Below are 17649 nucleotides of genomic sequence, written 5' to 3' on the forward strand. Positions count from 1 at the left end.
GCCAGCTCGTTGTGTCGGCAGTTTCTTTAAAAGGAGATATCTGCATTGGACACCTAAGTTGTGTTCTCTCCGGAAGCCTCCTGCCGGAGGAGACACCTCTCCGCTCTCATCACCCCATGAGCAGCTGGTGGTGGTGCTGCAGCCCCCAAACAAGTTATTGCAAAACACCCTGTTGCTTTGGAATAGCGTGTAGGAAGAAACAGGTACAATTTCCAGGCTCACAGATAACACTGAATCGCAAACAGGGGTCTGGATCTTTGCAGAATCTTTCTGAACATTACAGATTATTACAACACACAAAAAAAGATAATGGTAGTTTTAACGTTCAGATTGATGAACACTAAATCCTTGGTTTAGACTATTTGATTTGTCTTAGATCATTATGTTATCAATTAATTTTATGGCACAGAGTTTTTCTTAAACTGAAATATATTGGGCTGATGAAAATCTCTCCAAACCACATTACTGTTAAAAAATGTTGAGTGGCCTTTTTCCAATAGTCACAGTATAGTTAATCACGATGGAATGGGTTTAGACAAATTCTGGTTATTGAAATCAGTGTTTGAATACTTGTTTCTTAATGTAGGCTAAAGTGCAACCAAGATGATTAGAAAATAATTTAAATCCTCATTTCTTAAAGGTCATATTCCCTATGTTTATTACATGTTATCTGGAAGTGGGACAATGGTGTGTATGGGAAGGATTAAATTTCTGATACTAATTTTGTTTGAAGTCCTATTGCTTAAGTAACTTTTTGAGCCAGAGCCAGAATATTTAAAAATATTCAATATATATTCAATATATATGAGAAAATAGCCATTAGTTTCCTTGGATAAATGTTACACAGGCAGGGGTATGTAAAAGCATTGAAACATTGCTACAAATTATGACCAGCAAATTTATAATAGCTAGGACATCATCTGTAAAAGTGTTTAATATGTATATTTAAAAATACCATGAAACAAAAGTTTAAAGTTGGGTCCTCACCCATATTGATGTTTGTGTGCTTCCAAATTTGTTTTTAACTTCAATCTGGAGGTTTAGGATGCCATCTATGCTCAATGGCAGTTCATTAATCAACCCTCTTTGCTTGTTTTAGGCTGACAAATTGCCTTTTGGGGCTCAGGGTCAGAGCCCAGAGCAGCCATCACAATAGCGTCCAACAGCTGGAACACCAGCGGCAGCCCTGGGGAGGGGCGAGAAGATGGACAAGAAGGAATGGACAAAAGTCTGGACAATGATGCCGAAGGAGTATGGAGTCCAGACATTGAACAAAGCTTCCAGGAGGCACTGGCAATATATCCGCCCTGTGGTCGGCGGAAGATTATCCTCTCAGATGAGGGCAAAATGTATGGTGAGTGAGATTTGGTTTTATAACTTACATGGTTGAAGCTGGATTTCAGAAAGACCCAAGAGCAATAGCTTGATTATTTGCTGTTCACTTAAGCATACTTATCTCCCACCTTCCTTCAAAAAATTCAAGGAGGTATACCAGTTCCACTTCTTCCTTCTATACTCACAACCATCATAGTTGAGTTGTGCTTTCTTGTGTTCATTTTCAGAAGCCTGTATGCTGCTCCAAAATGATTCTTCGTGGAATGCAATTCCAATGGCCAACATGTAGATTAAAAAGTACAGTGACAAAATATAGTGATAAGTAATCACTTATATTCAACAGATTAGAAATGTAGTACAGAGGCAACCAGCAATAGTCACTCTAGCCCAGACATGTCAAACTCGCGACGTCATGTGACATCGTGCAACGTATCTGAGGTTTTCCCCCATTGCTGGCAATGGGGTGGGCGTGATTTCCTCGTGACGCATCCGGCCCGTGGGCCGGCAATTTGAGACCCCTGCTCTAGCCCCTCATCTCCAAGAGAAACTATTATCTGAGGACCTTGATAGTTGAGCAAGGATTTGCATTTTTCTAAGTTTAATCTGAAACAAGTGCACAGTGATTAAAGTTTTAAAAAGAAAAGAAGGGGCTATATTTATCCAGGAAGTACATTGATTTAATTAAATAGGACAGCTAACCATTGTAGTCTAATAATACAATACATAGTATGGTGGATTTGGATATTTAATTGAAGAAATTGAAAATTAGGTATAGATAGTCCTCAACTTACATATTGGGAACAGATTCTCATTCATTGAGTGAAGCAGTCATTAAGTAAGATGCTCACATGACAGTGTCATTTAATAACCACAGTCCCAGCACTCCCAATTGTGGACCAGTCAACAACCAGGCTTTTAGGTTGTTAAGTGGATGAAGCCAAAGAGCTGCCTGCTGAGTTCAGCTCCCTTCCATGTGGGGAGGGCTGCAGGAATAGAGCACAGATTATTGGGATCTGATCTCTGTTTCTGCAGCCTGTCAAAGGAATTCGTCTCTGCTCAGCAGGGTGCCCTTTTGCTCTCAAAGTCCTGTCTGGGATGGGGGGAATCACAGCTCTGTGGCATTGACTTTCTAGGGAAGCCAACAGAGAAGACTGCAAATGGCAATCACATGATCACAAGGTGCTTTGCTACCAGTCAATCATAATTACAAACAGGTTGCCAAGCACCTAGATTGCAATTGTGTGAGTGGAATTTTGCAATGGCCAGAAGTGCTGTATGGATCTTAAAGCATACATTCCATGACTCTTGTAATTCCATACTGTCATTAAATGAACAGTCATAAGCCAAGGACTATATTAGTCATGCAGTGAAACCTGGAGGCTGGAGAAAGATAACTTTTGCAGAAAATCTATTTGTCAGATATGGTAGAATTCTCTCTGAATCTGATAGTTTTATCTGTAATACCAGTTTCAGTGCCACTTTAATCCGCACAATAACCATCCTTTTACCATGAGTGTGTATTAGAACATCATAAAAGTCTACCATTGGGTATTGAGATAATAGGGATTTGTCTTTTATAAATATTCTGCAGTTTAAAATTACTGTACTTCTAATGGATTTTGCTCCTGGCCTTTTAATTGGCTGCTTTCTGGATTACTTGGCGTTTGATATACTTTATCTCCCTGGTCAATGAGGACAATGGATCTCCAGAAGCCATATTGTGAAGCGGTTACGGCTTGTGGGGGTGGTTATACTGAAATGAATAAACAGACTGCTGGACTCTTCTTCCCTGGATCAGTGACTCATATTTCCTTTGTAATTCCCTTAAACTATATATCCCTCCCACTCCCTTATGCCTCACCTCTTTCCTCCCTCCCACTCTTCTTTCTGCCTGACTTGATGAACTGGTTTGGGAAGTTCATTCCTGTCAAAGGAAGATTGATTTTTGTCTGCTTGAGGATCCCACATACCTGCCTTTGGGTGTGAAAGGTGGTATATCTGGCCTCTAATGCAGGTCACAAACAAAACACCACATTCTTTCCAAGGTCTACTCACTACCCATTTACAGTACCTGTATTTCGATTTTCTTTGTTGCCACATCTCTGATTTTCTGGCTTCTGATGATGGAGCTCTGATTTGAATTACGGTTACCATTCTAAACTCAGTTTAGTCCCATTGAACATGGGGCAACTAATGACATCGAGGAACGTGCTGCATTTTTAAAAAAGATGGGTAGCCTCTTCCATCTTGATTTTTTATCGATCTATTAAGTGTGTCTTAAGTTAAAATCACCTAGTGTTTTTTTAAAATCTTAAAGCAGAGTTCTCCAGGCTAACCAAAGGAATTCTGGCAGGGGAAGTCTGCAGTTCAGTAGGACATCAGTCTCCTGGGAAAGGCTGCTTTAAAGGCTAACTCATTGATTGTGGCCAGGCAGTGAGATAAGAAGGCTGTGTTTGTTTACTGCAATAACATGCAAATCTTAAACCTATTCAAAACTTGCTATAAAAATTTATGTGGTTGAGTTTTCTTTTTCATGCATACCTATTACACAGGAAATCATAAACTCCCATGCCTCAAAACAGCATGCCTCATAAAGATAGGACTTCATCCATGATGGGCCCTGCACCTCATTAGAACCAATGCTTAACTTCAAAGTGGTTTGGCTTCAACAGTGGGGGAATGATAATATTTTATCAATTACTCTTGTAACATGATAGTATGAGACATAACACATTAACATAAGACACTTGTAACATAAAAGACAGCCAAACATATCTTTATACTATAAAATGGAGAGCTCAGGATCTGAAAATCTCTACATTCATTTTTTTCTTTAAAAGCTGGGGATGAAGAAATACAATAACACTTTTGCCTAGATCTTTTATTGTTGTTGGGTTAGTTCTTCATATGTAATTCATAAAATTTTGGAAAACTTAAAAAAGAGGAAGGGTAAAATGAATCTCCCCCCTTTTGATTTGATTTGAATGTGAAAAATTGACATATCTTGAATTTACTTATTGGAGCAGTTTGAATGAACTACTTTTCCTTTGTACTAGTATCTGGTTCTTCTTTCTCTGGAAGGCTTTAATCCTGGATACATCTGAACTGCATCCTATAAAATAAAGCATAAACAATCATTGCATTGCACCTTCCCACTTATCTGTTCTACCAAGTGTTCCTTTTGTGATGTCATAATGCTGTTTGTGACCTCAAAGAAATATTTCCATGGGAATGATTGTTCTGTTAGCAAACACCAAGTTAATAATCTTGCCAAATGAATCAGGGACAGGGAGGTAACTACCTGTTGCTTTAAGTACAACATTGTTTTTGTCAAAGCCTGCTTAATTGAGCTGGCTTAAATCAAGGTCTGCGCTTCCTTAAGCATAACAAATGTTTTTTCCCCCTCTGATAATGCAAGCTTATTTTGTCCTTAATTTGGGAATAGGAAATAAGAAGCAGCCATGAATTTAAAAAATCATATGAAAATGGGTACATATATTTTTTTTTCTATTTTTATGGTGCTTCCAGAATCTAAGATATCTCTTTTACCTGATCTTCATTGCATAGATGAGGCCATGACATATTAATCTTTCCTTTTCGATTGCCAGGGTAATGGCCAGTTTCTTGGGAAGGACACACTCAAATGGGATCATTTTAATGTTATCACAGGGCACTCTTCAACTGAGTAATTGGTTGGGATACTGATAGGAAATATGGCTGCTGAAAATCATTGGCAAAAGTCAGGGTGCTTACTTAATTCTCCCTCAATATTAAATTACAAGTTGTTATTGTAATGGTTATTTCATAAACATGATGAGGGCTTCCATACTGCAATTGCCCTACAGCTGACCATTATATAGTAACTGTAACTATTTGTTCCTTTGTAGTTGTCTATCCAGAGCTGCTAATCCTCTAAAAATAAAAATGCTATTACAATCCTTACTGAAAAGCCTGCCCCTAAATGGGCTATATATTTCTATGTTGAGGAAATTAATCAGGTTCGCAAGCATCCTCGTTTTATTTTACTTGTTTGTAAGGCAACTAAAGACATAGGTTAGATACCTGGACTGGATATTTCTTTTAACTTATTTTTCTGATTGAAGTACTCCTGCTTTGCATTATTCTGTAATTAAGAAAAGAAGCTGTACTTTTCTATATTCTAAGATAAACTTAAGATGCTGCCACATTGCACCTTAGCTTTCTTTAGCCAGCTCCTCTGTACACAGTTTAGCAGGGCCACACGACCTGAGAGCTGTTGGAAAGGAATGGAAGATTTCTGAACAGACATTTTAAAAAAGATTTCTTTAGAAATATTTGGAGCACTGCTGGGAAGTTTGCCCTTTGTTCTTCAAACCCAAGCGTACAAACTGGTTTTTCCAGCCACTTGGAGGCATCTGGCAATCACTTAAAGAAACAGCAACCCCGTTCTGCCTTTTGCTTTTCTTACCTGACAACTGGTATTTTAGATTTTGCTGCATAATAACTCCTTTTTTTGTTTTTACTCCGTAGCAATTTATTCCATGCTCTTATCTACTTGCAATAAGTAGCATGGAGTCATTTTTCTTGTTGACCACCATCCAAGAATATTTGGAGAAAGGAACTAGTCAGTTAATATGCTTATCTTTTTATGGAAGGTGGGAAAAGATGCTTGATTAATGGGATCCAGTGTAGGCATCCTGCTTCTGTAAAAGCCCTGTTATGTTTGCAAGAGGCTGCCTTAGAAAAGGGTCCATAATCTCTTTGATTAGAAGGAAGCTTGAAGCACTAGATCAGGGGTAGGCAACCTTGGCTCTTTTATGACTCGTGGACTTCAACTCCCAGAATTCCTGAGCCAGTCCACAAGTCATAAAAGAGCCAAGGTTGCCTACCCCTGCACTAGATACTCTGTTAAGTATTCTGTTAAAAGTTCTCAGATATGGCCTTGGGTACTGCACTGCTCCCTTGTAGCAAGTAGACTGCAGTGCTATTTTCAACAGTGTGGATTGTAATAACAACAATAGCAGCACCAATTGCTGAGGTACTGACTGAAGTGGGTTTGAGGATTTCTGCCGTACAATTTTGTGCTTAGCTTTGTTTTACATGGCAGCAATGGTTGTCCACAATGATCACTGATTCAAGGCTGAACTGGCTGAGAACTTGAAGACTAAACAAGCCAGAAGCTGATAGCTCACTCTGCAAATGTTTTTGGATAACAAAGTTGAATATTAGTCATTGGAATCTCTTGCACCCTTCCAGTTTAATGATAGATTGGATAATGGACCAAAAGTGCTCTTAAAAAAAAGAAATGCCTTATATTATAGTTTTGTCTTTACTCTTCCACTGTTGTGGGAGAAACCTTTGGCACAGTAGGCCTGGGTCAGGCATCCATGAAGAGATCTGCTCTCTGGATCTATTCCTTAAAACAGATCCAGCCACTCAAAGAATGGCTACTTTGAGGGAATCCAAGATCTTCTAGATGTGTGTGCGCACCCAGAAGTCTATTCCACCAGAATAGACTCGTGGGCACATATGGACATCTAGAAGATGTTGGATCCACCAGAATAGACCCTTCTGCTTTGCTCTGCAAAAGTAGCTTCTGGACACAAGAACGCATCGACAGCAGATTTTGGGAATGCCGTGAAGTCGCCATGCAAAGCAAAGTGGCTGTAGCTGCTCCTCACTTTTGTGTACTGGATTCGGAAGGATGCTTTTGCGCAATGCCCCATAAATCATTTTCACAGGCCTAGTACACAGTGTTGTCATTCTCTGAATTGCTTCACATGGTAATTTATTAATACTTGGATTTTAAGAATCAGAAGTTCTTTTTTTTAAAAAGTAGATGAAGGTAAAATTTCCTCGGGATAAGGAAATAGTATGCAGTTTAGTGTCAGTTTATCAGGTGTATAACATAGGCTTATTGGGTGTTATGCTAAGAAGATAATTGCTATGTTTTGTGTGCTGCTTTTTCACATGCAAGTAATCAATGCGCAATTTCACATGCTTTCACAAGAAACAGTTTATTTCACAGATCCCTAATACATTATAAAAAGGGACGCAGTGGCTCAGTGGGTTAGGACGCTGAGCTTGTCGATCAGAAGGTCGGCAGTTTGGTGGGTCGAATCCCGAGTGCCGTGTAACAGAGTGAGCACCTGTTACTCGTCCCAGCTTCTGCCAACCTAGCAGTTCGAAAGCACGTAAAACTGCAAGTAGAAAAATAGGGACCACTACGGTGGGAAGGTAATAGCGTTCCGTGCGCCTTTGGCATCTAGTCATGCCGGCCACATGACCACGGAGACGTCCTCGGACAAGCGCTGGCTCTTCAGCTTTGAAACGGAGATGAGCACCGGCCCCTAGAGTCAGAAACGACTAGCACGCATGTGCGGGGGGATCCTTTACCTTTTATAATACATTATAATTTCTGAGCTATTTATACATGAAGATACTTCATGTAGTACCTGTGGCCCAGAAATCAATTGCAATCTTTTTTTGGAATAAAATAAGTGTATAGCAAAAGTATCACCTAAGTCACATAAATTGTTGCTGAACCCTAGTTCACATATTATATTTCTATATGTGATGTAGCAAGGAATATTGTAACTGATTAGATGAAGACGTTCTGTAAAAATTATCCAGGTTAATAAAGAAAAAAAATGTAGAAATAGCCTTTCATTTTCCAAGGGATGATTCAGTGCACTCTAGAACTGTATTTTCCTATGAAGAAACTTATAGGGCAGGTGATCATTTTCTAGAGTGTGTACTAGTGCATCATAGGCATGTGATCTCTGCCTAAATAACTGGATTGTTCTGGAATATCCTCTTGTGATGCTGCAGCGTGAATTACTTTCCGTGGGACGTGTACACTAGGCCAGTGATGGTGAACATTTCGAGACCGAGTGCCCAAACTGCAACCCAAAACCCACTTATGTATCGTTGGGTGCCAGGTGGGTGTGGCCCGTTGGGTGGGCATGGCTGTGGTGGTAATGGGAGACTGGGTGGGACTAAAAAGTTCAATCAATTCCAACTTTGTGAGATCTTTTTTTCCCCACAAGAAGTTGAAATTGATTGATTGATTGAACCTTTTTTTTTTGCACCCAGCAGCGGAGGCCTAAACCGAAAAGGTTATAAAACCCAGCTGAAGGCCTAGGACTGGGGCGATGGCACGCATGCCCATAGAGAGGGCTCTGTGTGCCATCTGTGGCACGCGTGCCATAGATTCGCCACCATGGCACTAGGCTCTGCAAATAAGAAGTTGGGTATTTTGAGTATTTTGTACATTACCTGGGAAAAAAAATATCATTTGCACCTAGATGTTCCCAACAAAGCCAGCCTGCTTGTTTCCAATCAAGCCCATGTTGCTTGTTAGAGATACACAAAGCTGTGTGCCCAACACCTAACAATTGACTGGTAAAACCTTATATGATGCTCTTCTTGGAAAAGCACTCTCAGCTGTAGAGAGATTGAACTTGGTGAGACTTCCTTCCATAACTTTCTAACCATGGGTGGGTCAAAAGGCAAGAGAGAGCAGGGTTCTGCAGAATTGTAGACAGCTTTATCCAGGGCAGATGCTAGAAGTAGGATGCCTCAGGAATCCCAGACCACTATCTAAACGCCTACGATAAATGGCTCATACTTGGCTAAAGGGTGGGCCAGTTATTGACACAGGAACTGATCTCCCAGCTGCTGTGAGGAGTGACTGAGAAGGAGGGAGAGCCGCTGACCTGTGGTAACCTGGAGCCCTTGAATGGTGGCCAGTGTGCAACTGTGGGGAGGGAGTCTGGACCGTGTATGGCAAGGGGCATTTCTTTCTCCTGCTCTGGTGGGGCAGAGAGCTTAGGCAGCTCACAGGAAACTAGCTCTGCACTTGACTTGCCCCAGACAGCAGGTGTAACTTGAGTTGTGCACCACCAAGGCTGGTATGCTACTGAAGGCTGATTGGCTGGAAGGCTGCCCCACTAGGTTATTTTTAACAGAGCTGTCCAACTGGTTCACGTGGTGGTGTCAGGGAAGAGGAATTTGCGGAATGTAGCAATTTGGAGGAGGACGTGCCCTCCGAGAGGGAATGGCACAGTCTCTGGTGAATCACGGGATTCGGACAGCTGAGCAGAGGCAGGCCTGCAGTGTCTGCCTGCCGGTAACTGGAAGAGACAGTTAGCCATGGCAGGTGCCCAGGAAAGGGAAGAGTTGCTCTGACACTTTTTACTATCGTCAGCACAATGGATGGCCTAGAGAGGGGGAGGATTTCCACAAGGGTATTTCTGTGCTTGTGGTCCTATCTTAATACTCTTACTTTTGAAAAAGCCTTCTTGATAGCTTGCTTTGGATTTGCAGAATGCTGAGCGCTTTTAGATTGTTTACTTTGCAACAATTCCTGTGAGGTACATTATGCTTTGTAGGTCCACAACAATTCCAAAAAACATAAAAGTTATCTGAGGATCACAGTACTTGTTCGTTTTAATGAAAAGCAGTAATTGAAGGCTTGGTAGTTAATCAAAAAAGCAGGGAAAAAGGAAAATACCTAGTTAATTCTATCCCCCCTAAATGTTTAGTTTCAATCCAAATCTGGCCAGGAAGTTATTCTCTTCTTCTATCAACTGGAGGGGGAATCCTAGCCCTTGGATCTTTAAGCATCGCTTCCCTAGCTCTTAAACTGTTTCTATTCTCTCAGTTACTGTCTGTCATAGTTATATTTCATTCTTTAAATGGGTTAGGCTACAAATGTTTCCCATGTGACAACCACCATGCCTCATATTCACGAATCCCTAAGCTCAGGAATGATGAGTTAAGATTTCTTTGTAGGTCTTCCTGTACCAAATCATGTAATCATGAGCACCTTCTTCTCATTAAACCCGGTCAGATTTGGTTTGTAAGAAAGTTACATGTGGATTGAATGCTTGCCCTCTTGATAAATGTTCATTATTTTTATTCGTTAAATATCTAATTTTTTTCCACTGAATTGAAACACTTATCATTTTCAGACTTTCCTAACATAGCTGTGAAAGCTGCCTGGGTGACCTTGGGCCGGTCACTTTCTCTCAGCCTAACTCACCTCACAGGGGGAAAAAGAAAAGCGTGTTGGATATGTTCGGCACCTTGAGTTATTTCCAAAAATAATAAAGCACGGAAATAAATAACTTACATTCCATTATTTCTGATATCCTGCAGCAAATAAAAGTAACTTGCTTCCAATGGGGCCCTTAGTGGTCTCATCTGAAGTTGTTCAGAAGAGGGAACCAAATATGAAAAGATAGAAGCATGAAGGGGTTGAATCTTTAAGTCACACAAATCTAAGGAAATTAGGATTCAATGCATAGCAGATGATTTGCAGTGTGGAATATAGTTTTAATTCAAATATGTTAATTTTGATCAGGGACAAGGTTTATCGTCAAGCATCATGGTTTGGATTATTAAGACTTCTAAAGAAATGGCTGTTCTGATACTAGGATGTTAATGGTTGTGAAAGAACAGACAAGAAGAGAGACTGTGAGACGAGGTGTATCATAACTCTTATGAAGCAGAATCCTTGTAGTGTTCTTAAACTACATATTTTAGAGCACATATTCCCTACAATGGAGATTGCAGGCAGTCTGCTTCAAAATATTTTGTTTCTTTTATCCAAGATTTTAGGTGTTTTTTTTCCTTATTACCTCTTGATTAACATTTCCTTCACTGAAGATCTTATCCTGTGACAGAAAAATCTTTGTAGTGTTTTTCCTGTTCTAAAAACCCAACGAATTCTTTAAAAAGTACATAAAGTAATCAATATTACATTTATTCTTCCTTCCACATTTGCATTGCTCTCTCTTATGCCAGTTCTCTTGCATATTCTAAATACAGTGCAGAGTGTGCAGTTCAGTCCTTGAACAGAGGATGAATACCATGGGAGCTCTGAAGGAATAATCGGGAGATGTTGGTGCTTCTTTCATTCTGTATTCCAGCATCTATCATTTGAGGCAAGCAAAGTATGTTACCTTTAACTGTGGTGGCACATTGGTTAGAATACAGTATTGCAGGCTAATTCTGCTGACTTCCGGCAGTTTGATTCTCACCGGCTTAAGGTTGACTCAGCCTTCCATTCTTCCAAGGTCAGTAAAATGAGGAATCACATTGTTGGGGACAAAATGCTAACTCTATAAACCACTTAGATAGGGCTGTAAAGTGGTATATAAGTCTAAGTGCTATTGCTATAGAAGGATCACTTCTGTGTATATGATCAGTAGTAGATGATCATCAGTAGAAGAGCAGCAAAGATGATTAGGGGACTGGAGGCTAAAACATATAAAGAACCGTTGCTGGAATTGGTTATGTTTAATTTAATGAAAGGAAGGACTAGGGGTGATATGTTAGCAGTGTTCTAATATTTAAGGGGTTGCCACAAAGTAGAGGGGGTCAATCTATACTCCAAAGCACCTGAAGACAGGACAAGAAGCAATGAATGAAAACTAATCAAGGAGAGAACAAATTTCCTGACACTTAGAACAATTAATCAGTGGAACTACTTGCCTCCAGAAGTTGTGAATGTTCCAGTACTGGAAGTTTTTAAGAAGAGGTTGGACAGCCATTTGTCTGACATGGTATAGGGCTTCCTGCCTGAGCAGGGGGCTGGACTAAAAGACCTCCAAGGTCCCTTCCAACACTGTTATTCTGTTAGTCTCTTTTTAGTCAAGTGGGTCCTGAAATCCAAGGGTCACTTCTCTTGTAATTATGAAGCTTATCTACGTGCTGAACTTAGTCAATAAATGGACAAGATGAAACATCATTTGTGTTAGAGTACATCTTACAGCTACTGAGGCATTTTATTATCTTTTACTGATTGTTTCCATGCTGTTTTTCAGTATTTGAACAATGCTACTGTCTGATAATAACTGATATGTTTACCTCTCGCTACCTTACGATCTAGTGAAATGATTAATCATTTTGTATGTTGGTCTTTATTAAGATTGAAGGTGTGCATGTTTGTTTGTGTGTATGTACTGGGAACACTAAGATTTCTTATTTTTCAAGAAGCACAAGTACAAATCTCAGTTTACTTTTACTGCTGTTCTGGCAAGTCAGGAAGCTATGAAATAGGAAATGAAGCAGCAATAAACTAGGAAATCAATCACATCAGCAGAGAAGTGCAGCCTTCTATTTAATAAACACCAGTTCGGTTCTCGGTCTTACTGTAAATGACAGCTTCATTTCCTTCCTTTCAATCTGTAACTCAGGAGAGGTACACATCTTGACCATAATATATGACAGTCTTCTTTAACCCAACACCTTTTGGATGTGTTGGATTAAAATCTCCGTGATGTTCATCCAACATAGTCATGTTGGTTGAGGATAATGGAATAGATGAGCTAACATGTTTAGAAAGCTCCACATTGAGAAAGGCTTCAAAGGATGAACAAGGCAGCATGTGCTGGCAGCGTTCCTATAGGCAATATCAAAAATAAATTCTGAGCCAGGAAATTCATTCCACAACTGTCCTGGATGAATTCTGCAGAAAGGAAAAATGCCTCTTCTTATCTTCTTAAAGTAGAAATGGGAATGAATAATCCTTTCGTACAGCAAGCATGGTCTGTTGAGAAAGGAAGGAAACCATCTCCTCATCAAAAAGTCAATGCAAACTCAGATTTTGGCACATCTATCTATGTTATATGAATATTAAGACTTTTATAGAATAATAGAAGGAATGGAGGCATGTTTAAAAAGAATATTAAAAAAAATACCAAAATAGACAGACATGGGATTTTATCTTATATACTGATTTGGCTTTTTTAGATGTTGAATGTTATAAACCAGGAGGCAAAATTTCCATAAACAAAGTATTAAGTTGCTTAAATCAAAGAAATTAGAGCAGTAGAAAGTCACAAGTTCTTTATCCCAGGTGGTGGGCACGCAGCTCTCATTCATGGAAACAATGATTCAGTCAGTACAGGAACTGGACATCCTGAGTCAATTAAAGCACTCCTCCCCTCCCCCCAAAGAAACATTTAATTGATGTACTGTGATGTCAGATCCCACGTGGGTGACAGCCAGTTGAAAGCAATTGTTTGAAAATGTCTGGTTAAAGATCAGCTAGTGAACATGCGTATGTAGTGGAGGGGGGGGGGAAAGCCAGTTTAATGTTGCTCAGAGAAAGAAGTTGCAACTTGAGATTATTTTACATAGCTGCTTGTTAGGAAGGCCTCAGAAGCAAGGCACAATTGTAGCATAACTGAAAAAGAGCAGGATAGCTGAAAGTATGGTGGAAGGATTGACCCAAACAATTCAGCCTTATCCACTTCTGCTGCCTGTCTTACCGTATTTTCCGGCGTATAAGACGACTGGGCGTATAAGACGACCCCCCAACTTTTGAGATGATTTTCAAGATTTTTTGTCTTATACGCCGGAAAATCAGCGAGCCCGGGAAGGCACGCCCTCCCCTCTCACTGTGGAGGAAGCAGGGCAGGCTGGCATCTGGCGGGAGCCGGCAGGGCAGTCCTGCGCACGCGTGCGCTCCCCGGCTCCTAAGGAGTCCTCGGGGAGCCATGGCAGGCGCCTCACGCTCTTCCCTCTTGAAGCAGCATCGGCGGAGCCATCCGGCGTCGGGCAGGAGCCGGCAGGGCAGTCCTGCGCACGCGCGCGTTCCCCGGCTGTTAAGGAGCACTCCTTAGCAGCCGGGGACTGCGCGCGTGTGCAGGACTGCCCTGCTGGGGCAGTCGACCTCGAGGCCTCTCGCAGCGGTCGACCTCGAGGCCTCTTGCTTGTGGAGTTCCTCAGTGGTCGGTCCTTTCGCCTCTCCTGTTCAACATCTACATGAAACCGCTGGGTGAGATCATTCGTGGTTTTGGAGTTGGGTATCATCAGTATGCTGATGATACCCAGCTTTTTATTTCGACCCCAAACCACCCCAGTGATGCCCTCGACGTGATGTCCCGTTGCCTGGAGGCGGTTCGGGTCTGGATGGGGAGGAACAGGCTTCGACTCAACCCCAACAAGACTGAGTGGCTGTGCGTATCGGCATCTCGGGATATTCAGAATATTCCATCTCTTTCTATGGGGGGTGAGCTATTACCCCCCCGTAGATAGGGCTCGCATTTTGGGAGTCCTCCTAGACTCACAGCTCTCTTTAGAAGATCACATAGTAGCTGTGACTAGGGGGGCCTTCGCCCAGGTTTGCCTGGTGCGCCAGTTGCTGCCCTATCTAGACCGGGATGCCCTACGTACGGTCACTCATGCGCTCGTGACCTCTCGTTTAGACTACTGCATGGGGCTGCCCATGAGGACCACTCGGAGGCTCCAACTGGTACAGAATGCAGCCGCGAGAGTTGTGTTGGGAGTCTCCCGATACTCCCATGTTACACCTCTGCTCCGTGAGCTGCATTGGTTACCAGTTGTCTTCCGGGTAAGATTCAAGGTTCTGGTAATGGTTTTCAAGGCCCTACATGGCATGGGTCCAGAGTACCTTAGGGATCACCTGCTGCCGGCGTCAACTTCCCTCCACCCTGTGCGTTCCCACAGAGAGGGCCTCCTCAGGGTGCCACCGGTCAGAGAATGTCGCCTGGTGGCCCCCAGGGGGAGGTCCTTCTCTGTGGGCACGCCGGAATTGTGGAACCATTTGCCGGTTGAGCTCCGGATGGCGCCCGACATTCGCTCCTTCCGGCGCGATCTGAAGACTTATTTGTTCGAACAAGCCGGCCTGGCCTGATGGGGGATGGGGTTTGGATTTTATTGTTGTTTAAAATGTATTTTAATATATTGTTAACTTGGGCATCTTGTTTAATTCCTTTTTAATTTTTGTATTTTGTATTTTTATATGTTTGCCCTGTTCACCGCCCTGAGTCCTTCGGGAGAAGGGCGGCATACAAATAAAATTATTTATTTATTTATTTTATTTGCTCCATTATTTATTTCATGAACAAAGTAATCTAACCTGGTGTGAAAAAGTAATTGCCCTGCTAGTTGTAAGAGTACATAACTGAAAAAAAATCAGGATTAGACCTGCCCAAATAAATCTCACGATCTGTGGTTCTCCTTATCATTCTGAAATTTTCATTGCACAGATTCCGAGGCAGTTTATGCTAAGTTATTAATGCCTATCAATCTGGAAATGGTTTCAAAGTCATTTCTTAAGCTTGGGATTCCATTTATAGTGTGATGCAATATTGAAATGGAGAATATGTTGGGACAATAGTGAATGCTTCCAAAAGTAACTGTCCTGTTAAAAATCACTTAAAAGGTCAACATAAAATAACCCAGGGATCTGCAATCATTTCTAGTATTGGCTAAAAGTAAGTGTTCATGATCTCACAGCCAGAAAAGCACTGTGTAGAAATGGGAAATTAGCAATGCGGAAATCATGGATGACTAGGAAGAACAGGGAAGGTAATCTTCGGATTGCCAAAAAGTATGTGGATATTCCAGGGGACCTTTGGAGAGATGAATCAAAAGTAGACTTTGGTGGCTCTGTGGAAGACACTATATCTAGCAAAAACTAAACACTGTGATTTATTGTAGAAGCTAATGCCAAGTACAGCAATTTTGTGAAAAGAGCATACTTTGCTGCTTAAGATTCTGATGACTTGCCATGGTTGAAGGAAGCATGAATTCTGTTGGATAAAACAATTTTTCAGGAGAAAATTAAACCCTTTTTCCTCTTTAGTGGGACACGCAGCAAGAAAGAGATCCCAGGTTTACAAGCAACATTGTGGAGAGAAAAACAATGTAGTTTTCGAATGTCCAGAGCCAAGTCCAGGTTTAAAACTCCATGGAAGTGTAATGTCAGAGCCTGAAATAAACAGTTAACCTAGAAAACATCCAAATATTGAATTGATACAAATAACCATGGAAGAATGGGTCCAAATTCCTACACAACAATGTGAGGGACTGATAATTACAGGAAGCATTTGATTGCAGTTATTGCAGCTAAAGTGATACAACCAGTCATTAAATCCAAGAAGGCAATTCTTTTTTTTTCACAGTCATTTTTCATGTTAGATGGCTTTAGTGCTTAATTTCATTTATATCATTAACAACTATTTGTTCATTTAAATTCCCTTCATATATTAAGAGAACCAACATTAAGCTCTGGTAATATTCAGTGGCCAAAAAAAATCAGAAAATGTAAAAGGAGCAAATATTTTTTCACAGAACTGTACATGAGAAGAGTTGTAGTACAGTAGTAATACCAGGCTGGGGAATGCTGTGTAAAACTTTTGAATAGGTCCCAACAGAAATGTGTATGCCTGTGCACAATTCATAAGAGGAAAACCAACTCTTAAGTTACATGTATTCCTACTTTGTCTTTCTCAGCCACGAAATAAAATAGAGAGCTCGTTTTCTGTTATTTTTTTTTAATCAATGTCAGGAACTGCATATATCAAGGGATATGCACTGAGCCAGATGGCTTTTCTGATGGTATTGTTACTCTAGTATTCGGTGTCATCCTTCTCTTTCCCTCTCACATGGTGTTGTTTGACTGGGCACAGCACCTGGTCTTGTCTGTAAAAAACTATGGTCATAGGGAGGGGAGAGAAAAGTAGAGGCATGGTTGGGGGACTGTGATGTGACTTCATTTAAGACTTCTGTCCCCAAGGCTGAAAAGCAGTGCTATCCTTGAAAGGAAAACAGGACTCTAGCTATGCCAGAAAAACCACACTTGCTTCAGCTTACAAACTTCTCTCTCTCTCTCTCTCTCTCTCTCTCTCTCTCTCTCTCTCTCTCTCTCTCTCTCTCTCTCTCTCTCTCTCTCTCTCTCTCTCTCTCTCTCTCCTCTCTCTCTCTCTCTCTCTGTTCTAAGTTAGCTGCAAGGGCATTTCAGCCAGCTTTAGCCAATACCATCTGGTCCATCAAAATAAATCTGGCATGCTTCCCCAAAACTATTCTCCTTCCATGTTGAAGGGGGTGGGGGGGAGATGAGGGAAAAGAAAGTTCCCAGCTGCTCTGACGTTTGAATTTAGATTGGCCACAGCTGGCCTGTAAAATGTGGAGCAAAAGCTCTTCTGCTTCAAATTAGGACAAAGAGGAGGTTGGGAAGGGCTCCTTTCAGAAGGCAGTGCCACTTAAAACATCCCAGTAGGTTGCACATCCTGTTGACTGTTGTATATCAGACCTCAAACTCTGAGCATCCATAACTTTATATTTTACAGCTTTTTAAAAACTCCTTTCTTCTGTCTTATAAAAGTTCCTTGGAGTCGTGCATGAAAGCTAGGAAGGTGGGAGGGAGGGTTAGGGTGTCTTGGTCCAAGCATGAATGCATCTTCCTGTGAGAGCTGAATTAAACATGGCAGAATAGGGCAAGAAATATTCTGGGTTTCCAGATTAGGGTACAAATCCTGGTCCTCGGAAATCCCTTAATTTATATAAAGGGAACAA

At 41.2% G+C, this 17649-nt stretch overlaps 1 protein-coding gene across 2 annotated transcripts in view; it reads left to right on the plus strand.

The window, feature by feature from the left end:
* The window catches only part of TEAD3 (TEA domain transcription factor 3), a 98258-nt gene that overhangs the window by 55085 nt on the left and 25524 nt on the right, over window positions 1–17649 (plus strand). For both annotated transcript variants that reach the window (XM_081324523.1, XM_081324524.1), the window contains exon 2: window positions 1100–1354. In XM_081324523.1, coding sequence (XP_081180649.1) covers window positions 1219–1354 — 136 coding nt within the window. In that variant the 5' untranslated portion in view covers window positions 1100–1218. The remainder of the gene's footprint in view (window positions 1–1099; window positions 1355–17649) is intronic.

This window comes from Vipera berus, assembly GCF_964194415.1.
Source record: "Vipera berus genome assembly, chromosome: 3".
NCBI lineage: Eukaryota > Metazoa > Chordata > Lepidosauria > Squamata > Viperidae > Vipera > Vipera berus.